This window comes from Balaenoptera ricei, chromosome 10 (assembly GCF_028023285.1).
Source record: "Balaenoptera ricei isolate mBalRic1 chromosome 10, mBalRic1.hap2, whole genome shotgun sequence".
NCBI classification, from domain to species: domain Eukaryota; kingdom Metazoa; phylum Chordata; class Mammalia; order Artiodactyla; family Balaenopteridae; genus Balaenoptera; species Balaenoptera ricei.
Genome location: NC_082648.1, coordinates 47,200,039 through 47,223,006, shown reverse-complemented (window position 1 = coordinate 47,223,006; position 22,968 = coordinate 47,200,039). Strand labels below are relative to the sequence as shown.

Genomic DNA, 22,968 nt, shown 5'->3' with positions numbered 1-22,968 from the left:
GGTGACCCTGTAAACTAACTGGAATAGGTGGAGAAGGAACATCTCTGCTTTCAGCCCTATAAAAATCCCAGATGCCCTCTTTGGTGCATGTTTACCTTCTCAGCTAATGGCAGCCACTGGCAAGCTCTTATCCTCTCAAGTGCTGAGCTCTGCTCCCATGTTGGTGTTCCTGGGGGTGGCTCCCAAGCATTAGTTAATATTCTAAGCAGTCATTGCTCAGCCTGTCCCCCTGGCGTACCACAGCAAGACCCGACTGAAGAGTTCACACTATTCTAGGGTGATAAATGAGGTAAAAATCTCAAAGAAGACATTCCAGAAACAGAAATAACCAAAAGAGTTTTTGCATTTGATTGTGAGCCCTCTGTAGCCCCCATCTTCCTAACCCTCAGGAAAGGAAGGACAGAGTAAAGGAAGGAAAGAAGTAAACCAGGTGCTTGTGCCCATGTTCAATTGTGAAGCTGTGAGGTAGGTCTTTAACAAAGACAAGAAAGTTCTGGGATACACCTGGAGAATGGTTCATTCAAAACAGACGTGGACATGCCAGGGAGAAGGAGCAGTGGTAACTGGGGTGAGAGGGCACCTAGCTTTCTCATTACTACAGTCATGTGGGGACCACCCCTAGGGAGGTGCAGCAGAATTCAGCAAAGATGAAAAGGGTGATAGAGCTCTCAGGCCCATCTCAGCTGTTGAAGGAAGACCCTCCTACGAAAGGAAGGAGTAAAAGCTGAGCAAACGAGGGATCTGCTAATGCTTGGAAGGACCTAAAATGCAGGTAGCATAGAAATGGAGTAGTTGGTTTAAGAGGGAATCAGGAAGGATCAGTGTGACAAGGCACAAGGAATTAAGACCTAGCCCTTACAGACTGGCTTTCATAACACCCACCCTCTTCTCTGAAGCTGGTCTAGCAGAGCCTGAGGACAAGTTTAGATCTGATCACTGACCCAAGTTTATTGCCCTAGGCCAAGAAGTTCAAGGTAACCCCCTCATAGGTACAATGCTGCTGCTCTCCCAAGAAGGGGGGAGGGGTGCGGCGGGCACGTGCATAAGAGAACAGCAACGATTTTTTTTTTTTTTCCCTAGAAGATGATTCTATGGGGATCCCTGCAACATTCCATTCCAGCAAGGCCTCTCACCTCACCTTTGTGGAGCAAAGTAACAACCCACATGTACGTCCCCAAATGGTAGACACTGAAGCAGCAGGGAATAAGCAATGCAGGCAGGCACCAAGGGGCTGAATGAGCTCCCTGATCAGTAAGTTAGGAAAGGAAGAATGGAACTGGGCTGAGGTGGCCCAATCCAGGGATGGTCAGTAGAGCAGCACAGTCCTCACACTCAGTGCAAGTAATGTCCCCCTACTACCCCCATCTCTTACTGACAAGGGCTATTTATTACCTCTTCAGAGTCACCAGGCTTCCTAGCCTAGGCAACTCTTCAAATCCTTTGGTTAAAAACACACTTTAAAAATAACATCTCTCCCCATCATCATTCCCACATCTTCCCTAACCTCGACCCACACCCTCCTCCAAAAGGTCTAATCAGCCTCGGGGCTGAGTATCATCTCAGAGCGAGAGAGGAGCAGTAATAACACCGGCATGAAATGGGATGGGCAGGCTCTGAGGCTAGTAAAGGATTGTATCATCTGAGAAAGGGATCTAGTATGTTCCATTTGACTGAAAAGAGAAAAATACAAAGTACTAAAATATTTTAAGAATGTTATGAGCATCTGTAATGAGCGGGGGTATGAAGTACAGAGAGAGTTATGACCTGGGCTCCATGAAGACAGGATTCAGAAAACATTAGCATAGTGTTTAAAGAGCCCAGCCCTAGGCGGTGAGCTTGAAGTCTCCCCCTACAATTCCTCTGCCACCACTGCCACCAATGGCGCTATTTCATGGGAGAAAAAGTACCCCTCCTTCCTTGTCTCCTTTTTCCAATCACTCACCCATGTTATGAACTGTTAGAAATGAACTAACAATTAGGCAAAAAGTATCATGAGTGTAACCCAAAAAGGCCCAAACAAAATTCCACGATGCCATTAACCATTACAAAAATAACTTCAGGCTCTCCGTCACTTCCCATGCCCAAACCTGCCCAAACCAGAAACACCCATTAATAAAATCCATTAAGCAGATTCACATGAGAACACACAAAAGGTAACTTCAGAATTTTAAAACAAAACAAAGCAAAATTACAGCCATTTAAACATTTAAATACAGACAGAGAAAGTAGACAGAACCAGGAATTCTGGGAGGCAGAGGAGCGGCAGCAGTGACATCAACAACAGTTTCTACACGTGAAAGGCCCTCATTTCACTAAGCCTCCTAGCAAAGCAAGGCTCCCCCAAACTACTATTAATTAAATGAACAGGATTCTAGATTTTTCTCCTTTTCTTCAAGGCCACTGACAAGAAATATATGGTGTATTTTCCTTGACTAAGGAGTAGAGACTCAGAAGCAAGAGATACCTGCCCAGCCAAAACCTTCTATAAAGTTACTGGGTTTGGGGCTGTTTTACATTAGATAAACCCTTCCTGAGGTTGGAAGTACCTGTGAGAAAATTAATAGTGGCGATTTTATCCTTTATACTTTACATCCTACCTATTGTCCCTTACCCCTACTCCCTTAACCCCAGGATGTACAAAAGGACACTCTAAGGGTAGGGAGCGTTAGGACTCTCAACTCTGGGATGGGTGGAGGGGAGCTAGGCCCAAGCTCTATGTACAACAACTGATAATACAGCTTCTTCCCGCCCAGTAGCATCTCCTTCTCCCCTACAGAAACTGAACACCTGTTTCTCCATTCTCCATCATTTGGCTTTCTGTCTGATTGTCTGGTGGAAAGGCACCTGACCTTGAAGTGAAGGGGAGCAGAACTCTCCTTTCAGTGCAGAAGGAGTGACTGGGAAGAGACAGGTGCAGGATCTTATTTCCTAGAAGATGGACAAAGGCTTCCTCCTATCTGTCTCCGTGTGCATAGTCAGGTCTTGCAGAAGGTGATGGAGTTGAAGAGCAAATTATAGCCTTTTTTTGAAGGACTCCTGACCTTGTAAATAGTGAGATGGGGTTTATGGCCCTTTTCTATCCCAGCTCCCTGCTGTCCTTCCACAAGCAGAAAGATTATTTTTGATGTCCTGGTTCCCTGGAAAAGGGGCCCAAACACACTAGGGCAGGTTGCTCTGGACAGTTACAAAGAGCTTTGTCCTTTCCCGCCCCTGCACAGCACACACACAGAACAGTCCCCACCTCTATCCCTCTGAACGTGTGTGTGCACATGGCACAAGCCTTTCAAGGACAGCTCTTGCTGTACACAGATGTGCCAAAGGTCAAAGCCTGGGGAAAATTCAAGAACCTCAGTTCTGTCCCTCTCAACTAGCTGCCTGAGTGTCAAAAGGCACTGTGTGTCCAGGGTTGGGATGGGAATTTACCAAGTCCTCTGGTACAGGAGGCAGGGATGACACTGTCTACATCAAGGTTTCCTAACCTTGGTACTACTGACATTTTGAGCCAGACAATTCTCTGCTGGGGGAGTTGGGGCTCTGCTGTGCCGTGCAGGGTGTTTAGCAGAATCCCTGGTCTCCAGCCACTAGCTGCCAGTAGCACACAGCCCCACCCCCAGGCACAACAACCAAAAATGTCTCCAGAGATTGTCAAGTGGCCTCTAGGCGACAAAACCACCTCTTTGAGAATCGTCGGTCTAGAGGTAAAGCAGCTGATTGTCCGTGGTGGGGAAGGAACCTAAATGGATTCAGCAAGGTCACAAAAGCAAAGGCTCTGAGCACAGCAACGATGTGAGATAGGGAAGAGAGAGTCCTTGAGACCCAGGGCAGAAAAGATCCTCTAGGAATCAGAAAAGCAGGTATTCCTGAAAAGCTGTAGCAAGGGAAGACATTTTCTCAGAGGATGTGGTGTTGGCCTTGGCAGTGAGAAGAGTTAGTCAGAAGTCAGTAGGTCCATTCCTCCGGAACTCGCCAGGGAAAACCTAGTCTTCATCCAAATTTGGATGAAGGATGGCTTCCTAAGGCTGTGGGATTGTCTCCTTAGTGAGCCTAGGTCACATCTCTGCTTCCGGAGGGCAAAGTCTAGTCTTTCCTCCTAGGATGTGGCAGGGCAGAGGGAGGAAAAGCCACTTCCACTGCCTGCTTAGTGTTCTACCTTGTTCCTTGCCCAGCCCCCCAAAATTCCGTATGAAATTTCATTCAAAAAAGAAATTCACAAAATTAAAAACTGTAAAGAGGCAAAGTAGGCAGGTTCTGCTGTATGGAAAAGAGAAAAAGAACACTCTGGATGAGAGAAAGAAGGCATAAAATGTATGTGAAGAAGAGATGGGATGTGTGATCTAAGAGCTTTATAAAACAAAACTTTAAAAGTCTGCATATTTTCTTACACCTCCTGCCAAAAGGTCCATAACTAAACTCAGTAAGTAGGGCCCACAGTAGGACTCCATCAGTGTTCTAGCACCACACCTTTTTCTTTTAAGAAAATAATTTGTTTAAAAAGCCTTCCCAAATAAGTCCAACACATCAAAAACTGTTTTTCATAAAGACGAGAACAAGCTCCAGGCACCGTGTCTCTTTGGGGTAGGGAAAGAGTATATTGCAGTTTAAAACAAAACATAAAACTTTCTTCACAAAAGAAAAGAAGTCTTTTTGGTCTCCTTGACTGTAGCACACACACAAAGTGACAGTTCCTCCAGGCTCCACCAGGAGTGGAGGAAGAGCACAGGGCAGGAGTGCAGAGACTTCTTTTTCCAGGCCCAGGCCTGTGAAAACCGATGACCAAGTGTTAGTCCTCAGCTGGGCCCACAGAGGGGCTGTATTGCTGGTCAGCCCTCTGGAGTCTGGAGCATCAGCATCTCCAAGAATTCATTTATACTCAACAAAGATGGGGAGGGAAATCCTAAAGGAGGCATAAGCCAGAGAGGGTAGGGAGGGGGAATGACAAACATGAGAGTCTGATTTCAGGCTGCTCAGCCCACCCCGCCCCTCAGTATGTGATTCTTACCACTGTTACTTGTTGAACTGGAAAGAATAGACCCCATGGTCTGAGGCAGCATCCACTGTCACTTGATTTTGCTGGCTGCCGCCATCCTGTACCACAGCCAAGGCAGGAGAGTCACCTTGTGCAGCCTTTCCTCACCTCCCACTGAAGCAGCCTAGCTAAGTTGCGTGTCCTCCCCAACCAACCCATTCCCACACACCTGTGTGAGTGCACATACACACACAAACACACACGCACACTCAGAGCATCACTTCCCCAACGTTTAGAGCAACCCATCCTCTTCCCAGGACACACGAGTCAATACAAGCCAGCATCCTGGGATTAACTACCATCTGCCAAATGAGAGGAAGGGCCTCATTCAGAGATACAAACTAAGTCTTTCCTTCCTACATTCTTCACATCCCTACCAGCTATTTGTGAACACAGAATCAGCATCACTGTGAGAGGAAGATTTTGATCAGGGGAAAATGTGCCTCTGTTCATTTTCCAATCTTCAATCCAAAGAGATTATAAAGCTCTTACCTCAACTGAAACACTGGAAGAAGGCACAGGGGTGTACTGGGAGATGTACGCTCCTTGCATAGCTGCAGCTGTTGGCATATACTGGAATGAGATACATCAATAGGCTTAGAGCAGTGATTCTTGGCTACATTTAAAGCACCTGGGGAGCTGTAAAAAATACGAGTGCCTATTGTTCCGTCCCCAGATATTCTAATTTAATTGTCCTAATTTAATTGTGCTTTTTAAAAGCACTTCAGGTGACTCTAAAGTACACTGGCTTAGAGAGGCTTCTAAGTACATGACTACCTTTTCCTCCTCTTTCCTGTCTTCTGCTTTTTCTCAACGCACTGCCTTCTCTGCTTTAAGCCCTCCTGAACAAATCAGAATGCATCCGACCTACAAGAAGACTAATGAGCTTCACCCATTATTCCTGTTACTACTTTGATAAAGACTTCTAGGAAAGTGTATGAACTAGATAAACTAATATGTAGGTAGAAACACCATTTATTTAGTTGCATGAGTAGGAATCAGTTAAAATGAATGAGCTAAAGAGCAGAATGGCTGTATTCCTAGCTCACGGATTATTATCTTTTTAGTTTATCGCCTTTTCTGAGTGTGCCCTCGATGACACTGAAGTGATTCCCATCCTTATTCAAGAGTATTTAAACCTAAGAGTATTACATAGGTATTCTTTGCTTGGTAGGAGTTTATAATAAAAACATATCCTGCTTTACTGTGCCCGTGCTGCTGAGCGAGAGGTGGCCCAGTTGCTGGGTAAGAGGTCCCATCACGGAGGCAGGCTGGAGAGCAACAGGATGATCCATTGCTGGTGTCAGCACTGAGCCCTATAGGAGCAGCAACAGAGGACAGGGTTAGCCGGCAGCGTCCTGTGAGGCTGCCTGAAGCGGTGATGCATGGCTACCAGAACCACTGAAGACAGACATTTAAAAACCCTGGGAAATGATAGGTGAGCAACGGCCCAGCTATGCAGCAGGAACAGGCACTCTGCCCATCAGTCTGGAGGGATCCTTGTCTAAGAATAGCAAACTCACAGAATTTAAGGTCAAACACCTGGGTTACACAAGAGACTGAGCCAGAACTCACACCCTTATCTCCTTTCATCAAATCCCACTGTTTTTCTTTACATCAAATTGCCTCTTTGGCTTTTGCCCACTTCTGAACACTCACTGAAGGCTGCATGAGGTATGACTGGTGGTGCATCCAAGACAGGTTAGGTACTTGTAGAGGAGATGTCTGAGTTACTCTCTAATGCAAGTGAAAATAAACAAACAACAATGTTAATTGCCTAGAGACTATTATTTTGTCCAATGATCTGATAATGTTCAGCAAAACCCACATAAGGTTGGAGTGTGCCCCCCCTCAGAAACTGTAAATATTAAGAATAAACTGTTTAAAAAATATTAACAACTCTTACACTTCAAGTAATCCAATTTTAAACTGGGCTACAAATTTGAAAAGATATTTCTCTAAGAAGATACACAAATGGCCAACATGCACATGAAACAGGTTCAACAACATTAGTCACTGGGGAAATGCAAATCAAAGCCACAGTGAGATACCACTTCATACCCACCAGGATGGCTATAATTAAAAAAGGACACAATAACAAATGTTATACACTGCAGGTGGGGATGTAAAATGGTACAGGGGCTTTGGAAAACAGTTTAGCAGTTCCTCAAAAAGTTAAACATAGAGTTACTATGTAACCCAGCAATTTCACTCCTAGGTATATACCCTAGAGAAATGAAAACACATGTCCACACAAAAACTGTGCACAATAGTTCAGAGCAGCATTATTCATAATAGCCAAAAGGTGGAAACAACTCAAATGGCCATCAACTGATAACTGGATAACAAAATGTGGCATATCCATACAATGGAATGTGATTCAGTCATAAAAAAGAATGAAGTACTGATACATGCTACACATGAATAAACTTTGAAAACATGCTAAGTGAAAGAAGCCAGACACAAAAGACATAAACTGTATGCTTCCATTTATATGCAATGTTCAGAATAGGCAAATCTATAGACGTAGAAAGTATATTGGTCATTGCCACGGGCTAGGGGTAAGGGCAAATGGGGAATAACTACTAATGGGTACACAGTTTCTTTCTGAGGTGATGAAAGTGTTCTGGAATTAGATAGTGGGGACAGTTGCATAATTCTATAAATATACTAAAAAATACTGACTTGTACACTTTAAGAGGATGAATTTTATCGTCTGTAAATTATATCTGAATTTTAAAATTAAAAAAAGCAACAAGAAGCTAGAAATGCATCTTGATAAACAAGTAGGTTTATTCCACAAATATAAGGATTGTTCAAGATCAGAAGCTCTACAAACATAAGTCAAAATTGAAGAAAGAAAGCCATAGTGTAATATTAGATGCTGAAAAGACATTTTAGAAAATTCAGCAGCCATTTACTTTTTAAAAAAAAATCACAAAATAGGGAATTCCCTGGTGGTCCAGTGGTTATGACTCAGCGCTTTCACTGCCGTGGCCCGGGTTCAATCCCTGATCGGGGAGCTAAGATCACACAAGCCCCGAGGTGTGACCAGAAAATAAATTTTTAAAAATACCACAAAGTAAAATAGAGACTAGAAAGAAACTACTTACATATATTAAAGGCTATTACCAAAAACTATCTGCAAACCTTAACTCAAACAGAGACATATTAAAACCATTGCAATTATAGTAACCTATTAATTAGGTAGTGGGGTCAAATAAATACAATTAGATAAGAACACAGTTGGCATAAAATTGAAAAGGAGGAGAGAACTATTATTTTGCATCAATGATATAACTGTATACCTAGAAAACCTAAGAGATTTAAGTAAAAAAAAAAAAACTAGTAGTAATAAGAGGATTTGGTAAGTGAGCGGTATACAAGATAGACAAACATAAATCAGTAACTTCTCAGTGTATCAATAAGCATCTAGAAATGCTTATAAAAATTACAGAACACTTAGAAGTATATTTAACAAGAAAAACATAAGACCTACGTAAATAAAACTAAGATCTTATTGAAGGATATAAAAATTTGAGAACATGAAAAGAAATACCATATTTTAGGTGAAAAGACTTAGTACTTTTTAAGAAGTCAATTCTCTTTAATATATAGATCTAATGTAATTCCAATTAAAATCCTCCCTCACAGATTTTTAAAAATTAGATAAAATGATCATAAACTTATACAGAAGAATAAATGCCAAAACACAGCAAAGAAAAGTATGAGAGTGGAGAAGGTTTTGTCTTATCAAATATTAGAACATACTATGAAAGCCACTGTAATCAAATCAATACATTATTGAAACAGGAACAGACACAATGATCACTGGAAGAGAATAAAGGATACAGAAAAAGATTCCAGTGTTTACTATATGACAAAGGTGGCATTTCAATTCAGTGGGAAAAGGATGGATTATTTAATAATTTGGTGCTAGGATAACTGGTGAACATTTTGAAGGAAATACAATAGAACCCCTATCTTATGTCATATACAAAAATAAATTCCTGGTTATTATACATTTAAATGTAAAACAATGAAATACATCTTGGGGACCATATGTACAATATAGGGACTGGGAAGACCTTTTAAATTAAGACAAGAAATTCAAAAGCTCTAAGTAAAAGAGCAGACATATTTAACTATACACAAATTTTAAACTTCTGTATGGCAAAAACTAGCGATTCCCAGTGTACAGTCCCTGCAGCAGCAGCAGCAGCATCTGGGAACTTGTTAGAAACACACGTTCTTGCCTCTCACCCTCGACTTGCTGAATCAGAAATTCTTGCTGTGGTGCCCAGTAACCTAGGTTTAATAAGTGATTCTGATGCACAGCTCAAGTTTGAGGACCATAAAGTCAACGGAAAACAATTAAATTTGGAAAAAAACCCTTGTAACAAAGATAACATTCAGAAGATTACTACTTGTAATATTGACAGGTTTTTTGTTTTGTTTTTTTTTTTTGGCTGCCCCATGTGGCATGTGGGATCTTAGTTCCCCGACCCGGGATCAAACCCATGCCCCCTGCTTTGGGAGCGCAGCATCTTAACCACTGGACCACCAGGGAAGTCCCAATAATATTGATAGTTTTTATAAGTTGATGGGAAAAGAACAAATAATCAAACAGGAAAATGGGCCAAGCATATGAAGAGCAAATAAAAACATGACCAAAAAAATGCTTAAACTCAGCTGCAGTCAGGGAAGTGCAAATTAAAGTAACAATGTACTTTACATCTATCAAGATAGAAAAAATTTTAAAAGAGCAATGTCACCTCTGGCTGGAGGGAAATGGGTACTCTCATATGTTGCCAGTGGAATGTGAATTGGCACAGTCTTTGTGGAAAGCAATCTGGAAACATCTATAAAACTGAAAGTCCGTGTATTACTCAACCTAACAACCTCACCCCTCAGACTCTAGCCCCCAGAAACAAAAGCACTCATATGTGAGGATATAGGCAAAAGGATGTTTACTAGAACATTATTTGCACCAAATAAAAACTGAAATCCAAAGAATGCCTTTCACTGGGGTATAGTGGAAGAATTCTGGTATGTGTGCAGCATAAAATATGTTACTATTAAAAAGGAAATAATTAGAACAGAGCTGCATAATAACTACCTGGAGGGCTTGTTAAAACTCAGATTGGTAGGACCCGTCCCCAGAGTTCCCGTGAATCTGGGGTGGAGTCCAAGAACTTGTTTCTAAAAATCCCCAGGTAGTGCTGATACTGCTGGTCCAGGGACCACACTTTGAGAATCACTGGTTTAAATGAGAAGAGTAAAGTGTAAAAAATATATTTAATATGGCAAATTTTTGTAACATAAACAATGACTTCCAAAACCCTATACTTATGTGTATATGCAGATAACAAAAAATATGGAAACTAGTAGGAAATTAACATGGGTTTGCTTGTGGGAGTGGTGGACAGAGAGTAAAAGGATGCTTCTACAACAGTCTATATACATGTAGTGTGATCACGTGTTATGCTTTTATGTAACACTATTTGTGTATAGTATGTATAAAGGAAAAAACAAAAGAACAACAAGTAGTTCCCAGCCTAAAACACAATGGTAGGGAAAAACACCACACCCTTTTCTGGGCATGAACACACCTGATATGAAGACAACATACCTGATATGAAGACACAGGAGACGGAAGATACGGGGACAGTGCAGACTGAGCAAGCATCCTGTTGGGGGTGATGTTATAAGGAGCTGGGTAAAACCTGTAGGAAGGGACATCATCAGTAAGGAGTCACAGGAAACTACAAGGCAAGGGCCCCCACTGATAAGACACAGCCACTTCCCACTAACTACTCTTTTTTTTAAAAAATAAATTTATTTATTTAATTTTTGGCTGCGTTGGGTCTTTGTTGCTGTGCGTGGGCTCTAGTTGCTGCGAGCAGGGGCTACCCTTTGTTGCGGTGCATGGGCTTCTCATTGCGGTGGCTTCTCTTTGTTGTGGAGCATGGGTCTGGTCATGTGCGCTTCAGTAGTTGTGGCACGCAGACTCAGCAGTTGTGGCTCGCGGGCTGTAGAGCGCAGGCTCAGTAGTTGTGGCGCATGCGCTTAATTGCTCCGCAGCATATGGGGTCTTCCCGGACCAGGGATCGAACCTGTGTCCCCTGAACTGGCAGGCGGATTCTTAACCACTGCACCACCAGGGAAGTCCCACCACTGACTACTCTTTAAATATCAAGATGAAACATCCGAGTGCCTGGACACAGGCCGTTGTCATTTTCAGGTGGCCTGTTTATAGAAAACACCCTTACCCATTCTGAAGAGCTGTGGTGGGGTCATAGGTCAAGGCCATACCACCCTATAAAGAAAGAACACAGCATGCACATTGTGAGCCCTTAGGTGAGAACAGGAACAAGCTCAGAATTTCAAGGCTGAGGATCTATTTGGTTCAACTGATTAAAAACGAAGTCTGAACTAATCCCACTACAACTGTTCCAGGGTTTTTCTGGTTGTGCAGGATGCAAAATTCCATTCAAGATCCACACTGAAGAGCATGTTAAGCAGCCAGCATCTCTGTTACATACTGTAGCTCTCAAGTTTACCACAGAAATCAGGCCACGGAAATTTCCATTCCACTTTTTTTTTTTTTTGGCCGCTTTGCTCGGCATGCAGGATCTTAGTTCCCCAACCAGGGATAGAACCCGTGCCCCCTGCAGTGGAAGCATGGAGTCCCAACCACTGGACCACCAGGGAAGCCCCATCCATTACATTTTAATGTCCTTAGTATTCCTGTCTCCTAGAGGGCCTCTTACCATGTCTCCATTCCTTGGCCAGGCCCGTCCATTTTGCACAAATTTTCCTTGGTTCTGTCGTTTCTTTGGACCCCCATCAGCAAACTTGCAAAGCAAGGGATCAGATGGGGCTGCCAAGAGAGAAAGCAGACAGGCAGCTGAGTCCCACCTCACTTAGTCCACTCACACATGCAAAAATCCTCCAGAATCTTCACAGGAAGTCATAACCTGTGGCCCTCTCAGCCTGATTCCCAGATGCCTCACCTGGTACTCCAGGGGGTGTCTTAATATATTTTCCATTAAAGTGGGTGATGATGGCTTCACACTTCTCTGTGGACTCCATCCTAAGGAGCACAAGAGGAGTTAGGGTCTACCTTCTCCAGGATCTGTACTCTCCTTATATTCGAAGAGAAAGCTCTAAGTTCCCAGCCCCACAAATGCTCCAAAAGTTGTCACTACAGAAATACAGAGTTTCCTCCACACAAAGTCAAGGTATCTTAAAGAGGCAACCCCAGCTTCTAATGAAGGTTTTCTCAACTGGCTCCTGTAGGGGTCCTGAAAGGAATAAGGGAGGTCTTCAAACCATGAATATTCCAAAGAAGACACTGATAGATGGGCCTAGTATTGTGTCTGGGTCCCTAAATAAGAATACAATGGCTGTTACCATTATTTTTTATTACAAAATTCCTAATGGAAATTGTTCCCTCACTTTTTTTTTTTTTTTTTTTTTTGCCACGCTGTGCAGCTTGTGGAATCTTACTTCCCCAACTAGGGACTGAACCCAGACCACAGCAGTGAAAGTGCTGAGTCCTAACCACTGGACCACCAGGGGTTCCCCTCTTCCCTCACTTTGATAAAACTGTGCAAGCTAAGAATTTGTCAATATTTATTTTTTGCTTCTGGTTATAATTATCAAGGTCTAAATAGCTACTGATATCATCATTAAGATTTCATGAGTCGGGGCGGGGAGGGATAAATTAGGAGTTTGGGGTAAGCAGATACAAACTAATATATATAATACAGATAAACAACAATGTCCTACTGTATAGCACAGGGAACTATATTCAATATCCTGTAATAAATTATAATGGAAAAGAATATGAAAAAGAATAAATATATATGTATATGTATACATATATTATCTATATATACATATAAACACATATGTATACATATATATGAAAAAGGATATATATATAAATCACTTTGCTGTATACCAGAAACTAACACAATATTATAATTCAACTATACTTCAATTTTTTTAAAAAAATGGGAGAAAAAAAAGATTTCATGAGTCTGTGGGAGGAAAGAGTATTAAGACAGGGTTTATGGTCCAGAGTGATAGAAAAAACAATGTTAGGAACTACTGAGTTAAAGTGTCTTTTTGGGGAAAGAGGACTGAGTAAGAAATCAGAAAATCTAGATTCCGGCACCCGTTCACCGCTCAAAGGCTCTGTGAGTTAGAAAATGCACGAAAACCCTTCGGACTCATTCCTCATTTCTGCTTCAAATCTCCATCTACCTTATTACACAGGGCTGTATAGATCAAATGAGATAATGCATATAAATGTGTTCTAAAATGATAAAGATCTATATAACACAGGGTACAGTATCTTCCCCTCTTTCCATATTTAAAGTAAGTCTCAGTATATTTTCTATGCCAATAACCACTAAAGATATGAACCATTCCTATGAAGGCAGTTACTAAAAAAAGGCTTCAAATGGAAACTTTTAGAGAAAAGAACCTTAGGTGTCCTAGAGCAAGAAGTGTTGAGTTGGGTTACTCCTACTCCTTAGTCTTTCAAAAGGGTGAGCAGGCATGGAGGGTTTTAAGAGAATCACTTTCAGGACCTCAACTTCCTCATAAACTCTTTCCTAAAACTGATGTGCCTGAGGGAGAGCTTGTGATCACTAATGATCAAGGCTAAAGTCCCCTCTTACAACCACTCTTCTCAATATACTTCGAACTCATCCCAAAGCTCAACACAAGGCATGGAGGACTAAGTTACATATCTTTTTGTTAAGTCAGATGTTTCCAATTCTTCCTTCCCACAAGCTAGAGGACTCAACAAGTTGTCAACTGACACCTAAAAAAGTCATTTTGGATGATAGATCACCCTGGTCTTGGCATATAATTCAGAAGGAATTCAAAGAATTCCTATTTTAGCAAAACTCTTTCCATTCCCATTTACTTATTTATGTGAACAAGGTTCCTCACCATGAAAACAAAACACAGGAACAGAACTGGTACTAAACCCTGTCTTGTTACAGCAATAAACAATATTCACTGATGGCTACATGATCTAATTATATAAATCTAAAAGGAGCATTTCCAATAAAATTTACTTTATATGAAATAATTTTGTATCAACATTTTAATATATTTATGTTGTTTGGGGCAACTGTGAACTAATTATAAAGACAATTTTCTTATGGATTAATGCATATAGACTCAGGGCCACAGGAAAAAAAATTTATATACATATTTTCATTGCAGAGAAGTAAAACAGAATGATCCATACAAAGACTTTCAACTATAATTACACTAGAATACAATTCTGTAGGGAAATACAATGGAAATACAAGATCAAGAAGAAAAAAAGAACACTATAAGAATGATGTAAGAGTTATGACTTTAAAAAAAATGCCCTAGGTATTTTTAAAATGATTTTGTGTATCAAATTGCTATGACATTTAGATCTCATTTAGATACATTTTTAAATGATATGATAGTTTTATTTAAAATGTCCATATTTATAAATTGCTGGAAATTATACTTTGCAAGAATCTAAATGTATGAAGAAAATCTGTAGGTATTAATGTAGAAACACACAAGAGATTTCATAGTTAAATTTTAAGTTTTCAAAGCCATATTTCCCAAACTGGGCTTTGAGGCACCCTGGGCCATTGTGATGAGCTCACAGAGGCACAACAAGGGATATTTTAACTTTCTGAAGAAAATACAGCAATACCTATTGGATATCTACTGTAAAGATGACTAACTCTAAACAGTTCATCATTTCAACATTAGATCACCCTACAATCCTTTAGATAACATACTTTTGCAAAGCTGGTTTTTCAGTGGTTGCTATGACAAAAGCAAGTACCATAAGAAAACTAATGTGTAACAGGAAATGAGGGTGTAACTGTCCAATCTGATTCCAAGGTTTGAGAAGTTGTGTAGTGTCCAACAGGCACACATTCACTAGAAAGTATAGTTATTTAAGAGTGAAATAAAAATATTTTCTCTTTCAATGTATTTTTCAAATAACTACAAAGTTGTTAAGATATTTATTAAACACTTTTTGAATTGTCTAGACCATTTAATTACTTAATAAATTGAATTGTTAAGTATTTCTTTTGTCTAGGGCTAAAAAATTATCGAGACAACTAAGGTGCCATGAACTGGAGCTTTTGCTTTAAGAGAGTATGGAGAAAAAACGTTTGATGATCACAAACCTTAGAAACTCCCCTTTAGTTATACTTGGGATTGCCAGCAGGTGGTGCCACCAAGATTGAGTTGGCTAGGGAAAAGGTCCTATTCCTTGTTCTCAAGGTCTAAAACACTCTATAGAGTAAAGGAATGTTCTTGGACCAGAGAAGATATTATAAAAGAAAAAGGGACTTTTAGATCACTTACTCCAATACTTTTCAAACTTTTTTAGAAAGGCAACAGAATCTCCTTTCAAGCAAAATCTTAAATAAAAGCAGAACCATTTCCTAAGTGGGCTAGAAGAGGCTGAAGCCCTACAATAGTGACCCTAAGCTCAGAAGAAGTTACCCTGAAAAACTCTGAAGCTCTAGGGAACACCTTAAGAAAATCACTCATCTAAATCTCTACTTCAGAGTAAACCAAGGCTCATAAAGATCTGATATCACATGGGCAGTTAGTCGCAGAGCTGGTTCTAGAATCTAAGACTCTCAACAGATCTGAAAAGGTAGACCAAATCTTCCATTTCATCCTGCTGATCCTGAAGCCAGAAGGATAAGGGCTCTGCTCCTGTGAGACCTTGGGCAAATCAGTTCATATTGGGAATTTTGGTTTCCTTTTCTATAAAATGGAGAATTAATATTTATTTCACAGATTAAGAGATAACAGGATGAGAAATACTCAGTAAACTATAAGAAGATATGGAATTATTTTATTCTGGTTAGGTCTGAATCAAAGGAACAAAGGCTAGAATAGCAGAAAGTAATGGGGAAAGGATAAAGATTTGGGAGAAAATAGGTTTGTGAGTATTGTGACCTAAAATTAAATGAACTTTTGATTTACTGCAAGTACTTTCGACTAATAGTTTGGTCCTGGGGGGAGCAGGGCACAGACTTTTTGGTGATCTTCTAAGCGACATTCCTTATTAACCTCATCATTTCCCATTCTTGGCATCCCTCACCTTGCAAAGCCAACCCCTCTGCTGGTCCCACTGGTGTCTCGAAGGATTCTAGTGGAAATAACCTGGCCAAAGGGCTTCAGCATTCCCTCCAGTTCTTGCTCATCCATTGACAGTGGGAGGTTTGAGATGTATAAATTTGTGGGGTCCTGCTCCTGTTGCTATGGAAATAAAAGTGAAAAAATGAATTTCATATCTCTTAACCCTCTCCCACCCTCAGTGGGCAGCCACAAAATGACATCTCAGAAAAGAGAGAGCAGGAAGGCATGCACATAAACAAAGCGAATCTTAACGATTTGTAACACCTAGTCCCACTATCATGGGTCATGGGTTATATATTGAGTCCGGGCCAAAAAACCCCATAGATTTAATATTTCTATTACTGTACAAGCCCACAATACAAGCCATCAATGAAGTTTTTGGCTGTCTCTTTAAGAACTAGGCAGAGCAGCGCTTTTCTCTCCTATCCAACAGCCCAACAGCCTGTCCCAGAGGCTGGATTCTCTTGGACTGCCTTTGCTTCCCGGGCTGGATTGTTCTGGGTAATCCCCCCACTCCGCTCTTCCAGCCACAGCAGACTCCTCTTAGTAGGAATGCCCGTACACTCCCTGATGGAGGGAAAGCAGGAGGAGGAGAGAAGGGAAAAGGGAAGCCAGTGTGCTGGGGGTTGCACTAAGAGCCAGATGCACTGGGTCACCATGGAGCCCTGAAAGTTCTAGTCTCATAGGAAGTCTAAAGTCACTCTAATGTCAGAGGGCTTTTCTCTAGAAAGAAGAGGCGGGAGAGGGCCTCCCTGGTGGCGCAGTGGTTAAGAATCCGCCTGCCAATGCAGGGGACACGGGTTCCAGCCCTGGTGCGGGAAGATCCCACATGCCACAGAGCAACTAAGCCCGTGTGCCACAACTACTGAACCTGTGCTCTAGGGCCCGCAAGCCACAACTACTGAAGCCCGCGCGCCTAGAGCCCGTGCTACGCAACAAGAGAAGCCACTGAAATGAGTAGCTCATGCACCGCAACAAACAGTAGCCCCCGCTCAACACAACTAGAGAAAGCCCGCACAGCAATGAAGACCCAACACAGCCATAAATAAATAAATAAAAAACAAAACAAAAAAAAGCACTGCAGATAGCTCTTGCCCATCAACCGCATGGCTCTTAAACCTCTGGAAGCCTTTGGTGCTAACTACAACCCCTCAGAGGAATAGACACGGGGTAGTACCCTTACCTTTGCCATCTGTGCTTGCACACCACTGGCTTTCAGTGCTGTTACAGCTTTCTGTGCTGCTGAAGGACTGTCAAAGTCCACAAAGCCATAGCCTGGAACAGGGAAACAGCATCACTGGGAGGTGGGGGGTGTGAGGGAGGTAGGAGGCCCAGGCTTTTCAGGAAACAGAGGAGGAGTTACGATCCACGCAACAGAAGTGGTAGGGAGGAAGAGAAATGAAGAGGTTTCAGGTGGTTATCCACGTGCTCCTCAAACCCTGTGAGATTTGGTCTACTTTATAGCTGAGAATGCCGAGGGCAACGAGGTCTTTATGGTATCCTTGCCTTCCTCCCTCTCCCCTAAGAAATCCTAGGTTTCAAGAATTAGGCTCCTCTAATAATTCACAGCCCCCCTCTATTTCAAAAAGAACCCCCTTCTCTTTTCTAGGCACACCCCCAGAAATGCTAGGCATGTAGGAAATACAGCCTCTCCACAGCAGATAATCAGCCACCTGCTGGAAGAAGCCCCTCCTCACCCCAATGTACAGCCCTTTCCCCTCCTTCCACTCTTCCATCCCCACCTAGAATTGCTCAAAACCCCAACAAACCCAACCCACCTCCACAAACAAAAGGCATTTACAATGCTTTGCTAAGCAGAAATAAACTCACCTAGGAATATCTACCATCCAATCCAGGGAAACATGACACCCAAAGTAGGCCCAGGAGATTCAAAGGCACTCTGTGCAGGCTTCTAGCCTTGGGTCCTCAAAACAGCATTTTCAGCTCTAGCTATCTGGTCACAAAGAATCTAAATACCTACTAGTCTTTTAAGCCTGAAAACCCTGAAGACTCCTTCCTGACACTAGAAACCAGGGACTTGCAGCAATAAAGGGCAAAGGCAAGGGATGGCCTCACTTACAGCTGTTCTCCACCACCAAGAACAGCTGTTCTCCACCACCAAGAACAGCTGTTCCCTTACCTTTGCATTTGTTTGTGGTCTTGTCCAGTATGGCCTTAGTGGAGACAATCTTGCCATATCTAAGGGAGAAGAAAATGTAAAGTGATAATCTGGGGACAGGGATTTAGACTAGGACAGAGATTGAGACATCTAGATGAATCCATGCTGTCTTCACTCCCACTAGGAAAACTGTCCCTACTCAAACCTTAGAATAAAGAAGAAATGAATTTAAAACGTCACACTTATCATATAAACCTATTCCCCAAAGGTACCTACAAGAAATAAGGTAACTGCAGTCCCTACACTATCAACACATTTCTCTCTTCTTCCCCAAATAAGACTCAGATACTAGTTAGAAAAAGACTATTGTCTTTTTTTGGGAAAGAAGCTTGGTGGTGTCCACATAGCAGTGTGTAAGGCCAGAGCTCTGGCTAGAATTCCTTGAGGACTAAAAATAATCCTTGACGTTATTTATCTTCCTTTGAACAAACACCATTCCTCCTATGAAAAACTGTTTCTCTTCTCTGACACCCCACTCTTCACCCTTCTATTGGCCCCCTGACTGAAGGTCAACTTGAGCCAAACTGCTTTTGTTCAAATCCTGGTTCTGCCACTTTATAGCTACGTGTGATCTTGGACAAGTCATTTAACCTTTCTGTGCCTCAGTCTCACCATCTGTAAAATGGAGATAGGATTGTTGGAAATATGAAATGAGTTCATGAATATAAAGCACTAATGTCTATCAAATGGTAAACACCTGAACACTCTTAACTGCTATTATTATTATATATTATATTATATTATTATTATATTCATGGGACCTCAACATTTAACCAAATGGCTCTTTCCTGCTTTAATCTCTAAGACTTCTATTTCTTTTTCTTTTGTTTTTTGGCTGCACCTCGCAGCTTATGAGATTTTTAGTTCCCCAACCAGGGATCAAACCCAGGGCCCCAGCAGTGAGAGCACCGAGTCCTGACCACTGGACTGCCAAGGAATTCCCTGACTTCTATTTCTTATTGTCAAGATTTCAGTGTATTAGGGAGGGGAGTGGGCATAAAAGCAAATGCAACAGCTGTGTTAAGAAAATTATCCAAAACTTGACGATAAGGCAAAATGAGGATTGCACATTCTTTCAATGTCATTCTGGAACACTGTCTACAAGGCCCATTCAAGGTACATTCTGTTATCTAGGGAGATGTTTCTTTGTTTCAGTTACTATTTATTACTGATGTGCGCCCAGATTTTGTGAAGATACATATTAATTTGTAGATTTTTACCTAGTAGAAATACAAATAATTTATGTCCATTAGAAAAGATGATCCCAAAGGTTACTGTTTTACTGTCCTATAGGGTATGAACCAGTTTTCTCTATAACCTAGTAATCTTATTCCAACATTCTTTCTTCAATACCTATCAATACTCAGTCCCTCAAACGCTCTTTGAACCCATTTTACCATCCTGCTAGTTCCCTCACTAATGAGTAAAATAAATATTTGGCATGCGTTCACCTATATCTGTAGGAGAGTTATGTTTTTCAACTTTCTGAAAATTATACTTTGGCAGCAGAGTCATGTGGAGTTCCCCAAACTTGAGCAGTGGAGTATCTATCACAGGTCAGGGATTATGTTAGAAGTGTTCTACTAGAAAGAAGTCTCTACATTCCACTCGAGGAGGGTGAGAATATTAGAGAGACAGAACAGAAAGCACTAACAAAGTCAGAAGTATAAAATTTAACTGAAAACAGTTGGCAGGGACTGAATTTGAGATTAATACCTGAAACAAGCATTTTTTTCTACTTTTCCTCTCATCCCATCCCTAAAGAACATACGATGATTGATGTATTTGTTTTGCTCCTTGGAAGCCTCTCACTGACTGTTTTAGTGGAGCTCTGTGACCCACTGGATTAGACAGAATAAGCCAAGCGATGCCCTGGAGGCTAGAATGGATGTGGTGAACCTAACCCTTCAGGGCTACATACTTGGATTCTTTCCCAAATTTAGGAAGGGAAGGGATGCAAGAGACTGTAAGCCTGAGGACACACACGCTGCTATCCCTATCGAGGCCCCAGGGTGGAGCCTGCTGTGGTCTGAGCAGCCTGAGACTTTGAGCTCAGAATTTCCACTTCAGCTGGCAACAGCTGGATCGTGCAGCTTCCTCCTCCGAAGGAGCCCCTCCAAGAGAACCAGGAGTTTCAGTTCCAGACTCCACGCCTCTCCTTCCTGTCCACAAGGGCTTAGGATCCAGCAACATTTACTTCCCGTACAACCTAGAGAGATAACTGGGACAAAGGCAGGAAGTCCTATGCATGGGAAACACCCTTCACAGAAAGGTGTCCCTCCCAGCTCACACACCCATGAGGATTCCACCCACCAGCTCTTCACAGCTTCCCTTTCATCATAACTCATCTAGCACCTATTCTTTCCCTTCCTCATTCCCACTTCTCTATGGTCCCCTACTGGGCTCCTTACTTCCATCTTACTGTACATGCTGACCCTGACTATTCTCATCCCTTCAGACACAGCAGAAGGTAAGGCAACTATTGGGAAGGGCAAAATGAAAGTCTAAAAGTATAGTGAAGTAGAATTGAGTTTTTTCTCTGTCTTGTGGAGTGAGAGGATTGATTTTTGCAGCACATTATATTTAGTACAAGAAATACAGGGTGCAGAAATCAAGGAACTAGATTGATATGATACTCTTTTCCCTCATAAACCAACATTTTTGCCATTTCCCATTCCCTCAAAAAAATTACTAGTCCCTAAGTTCCATTTAAATACCCTTCTAGCAAGGTAAGCCGAGGTAACAGATTCAGGTTTTATACACACATCTAGCCTTTAGAAACTGATTTTGTGCAGCCTGGTGCTAGCAAACTTCCAAAAACCACTACCTCAGTAGAGTAAGGGATTTATAGAGTACCTCTGAGCCTCATACAACGACATTTTGAGGGGAGAACGTTTGCCTCTTCAGGATTTGGAACAGCTGCCACATACTTATACTGTTATGGGAGTCTGAGTTAGTTTGACCACTTTAGAAAACTGTTTACTAGTATCTACAAAAGCTGAACAAATGTATATCCTATGATTTAGCAATTTTACTCCTAGGTATGTACCCAACATAAATGTATATACTTATACACATGCACCAAAAGACATGTACAAGTTCACAGCAGCACTATCCGTATCCATAATAGTCACATACTGGAAACAACTCAAATGTCCAGCAACAGTAGAACAGGTAAATAAACTATGGTATATTCCTATGATGGAATTCTATAAAGTAATAAGAATGAACAAATTTTTGCTATATGCAACGATGCTGATGAATCTCACAAACAACATTGAACAAAAGAAACCAGACGTAAAACGGTATGTGCTATATCATTATATTTATATGAAGTTCAAACAAGCCACATCAATCGTTTAGAAGCCAAACAGTAGATACCTTTGGGGGTGGAGGAGAGACTGTCACTGGGAGGTGGGCTTCTGAAGAGCTGGTAATGTTCTATTTCTTGATCTGGTTACAAGGATGTGTTCACCTTGTGAAAATTCACTGTTCTATAAACACTTCTGATTTGTGCACTTTTCTGTATGCTTGTTATACTTCAATTAAGTTTTAAAAGATGGTAAATTTACAAAGACTAAGGTTCCTATTTTTATTTCTTTCTAAACTCGATTTCCCCTTCCCCATTAATACTCCCATCCCACCGGACTTCTGCCTCTAATTAGTCCCCCATATAAATGATTTGAAACACATATATTTCTGCCAAATGGAACTGAGCTGGCATCTCTGCATTCCTGCAATTTTTCCAGCTTTCCTAATTGGGCTAATTCCACGGTAGTCGTCTCCACCTCATGACTCAAATCTATGCTGAAGAAACCCCAAAGATCTTTAGGGGGTAGATGCCAAGTGACAACTCTTTCTCCATCTTCTTCTTTATCCACTAATTTGTGGGCTCCTCTGGGTCACTGAGAATAACTCTAGCAGCAGAAACTCTCCTAAGTGTATAATTCAATTGGCTAGTCCCACTTTCTTCTATCCCTATTGCTGGTTCTCACTATCTTCTAATCAATATCTTTAGAGATACTGAGCATTTCTATTCAAGGTGTAAGGATAGGAATCTTTCCACTAAGACCATCAGTTCTGGGTACATGCTGGAAACAAAGTCATATACTAACTAGGCTTCAAAGGTCAGCCCTATCCAGCTTTCCTCAGAGAAACACATAAAAGTTTATATATTGGTAGTAGGTAGAATTTCTCTAAGAGGGGCTGCTGAGAAACCTTGCAACTATAGGGGTAGAAGCAAAATATTGATAATATTGCATTTCAGGATAAGAGCATCTGGTAAGAAGCCAGTATCACCAAATCTGTACTGTCCCTAGAAACCTACCCCTATGTACCCCAACTTACGACTGACACAACTTGACTAGGTCCTGGTCGGTAGTGCTTGGCTGCAATCCCCGGATGTAGAGGTTGGTTTTACTCAGCTGGTCATTTACAGTGCTCCCACTGCTGCTGTTAGGGGTACTGTTGCTTGGACTAGGTGGTGCCATTGGCTGAGACAATGACACATATGTCTGCAGGGAGACATGAAGAACAAAAGGTCAGAAGAATTATACCTTTGGATGCTGAAGAGTGAGGAAGA

General features: G+C 41.5%; 1 protein-coding gene across 6 annotated transcripts in view; it reads right to left on the bottom strand.

Moving 5' to 3' along the window:
• Positions 1-22,968, bottom strand: part of RBMS2 (RNA binding motif single stranded interacting protein 2) — a 96,356-nt gene that overhangs the window by 6,813 nt on the left and 66,575 nt on the right. For 3 of the 6 annotated variants that reach the window (XM_059936217.1, XM_059936216.1, XM_059936221.1), the window contains 13 exons: positions 22,734-22,900; positions 18,348-18,406; positions 17,391-17,482; positions 16,170-16,327; positions 12,043-12,122; positions 11,800-11,909; positions 11,299-11,345; positions 10,659-10,752; positions 6,686-6,763; positions 6,232-6,342; positions 5,519-5,599; positions 5,000-5,085; positions 4,566-4,894 (listed from right to left, as the gene is read on the bottom strand). In XM_059936217.1, the coding sequence (XP_059792200.1) occupies positions 5,005-5,085; positions 5,519-5,599; positions 6,232-6,342; positions 6,686-6,763; positions 10,659-10,752; positions 11,299-11,345; positions 11,800-11,909; positions 12,043-12,122; positions 16,170-16,327; positions 17,391-17,482; positions 18,348-18,406; positions 22,734-22,900 (1,158 nt within the window). In that variant the 3' untranslated portion in view covers positions 4,566-4,894; positions 5,000-5,004. Of the gene's footprint in view, positions 1-4,565; positions 4,895-4,999; positions 5,086-5,518; positions 5,600-6,231; positions 6,343-6,685; positions 6,764-10,658; positions 10,753-11,298; positions 11,346-11,799; positions 11,910-12,042; positions 12,123-16,169; positions 16,328-17,390; positions 17,483-18,347; positions 18,407-22,733; positions 22,901-22,968 lie in introns of those variants that run through there. The other 3 variants (XM_059936218.1, XM_059936219.1, XM_059936220.1) reach the window with 3 other exon arrangements.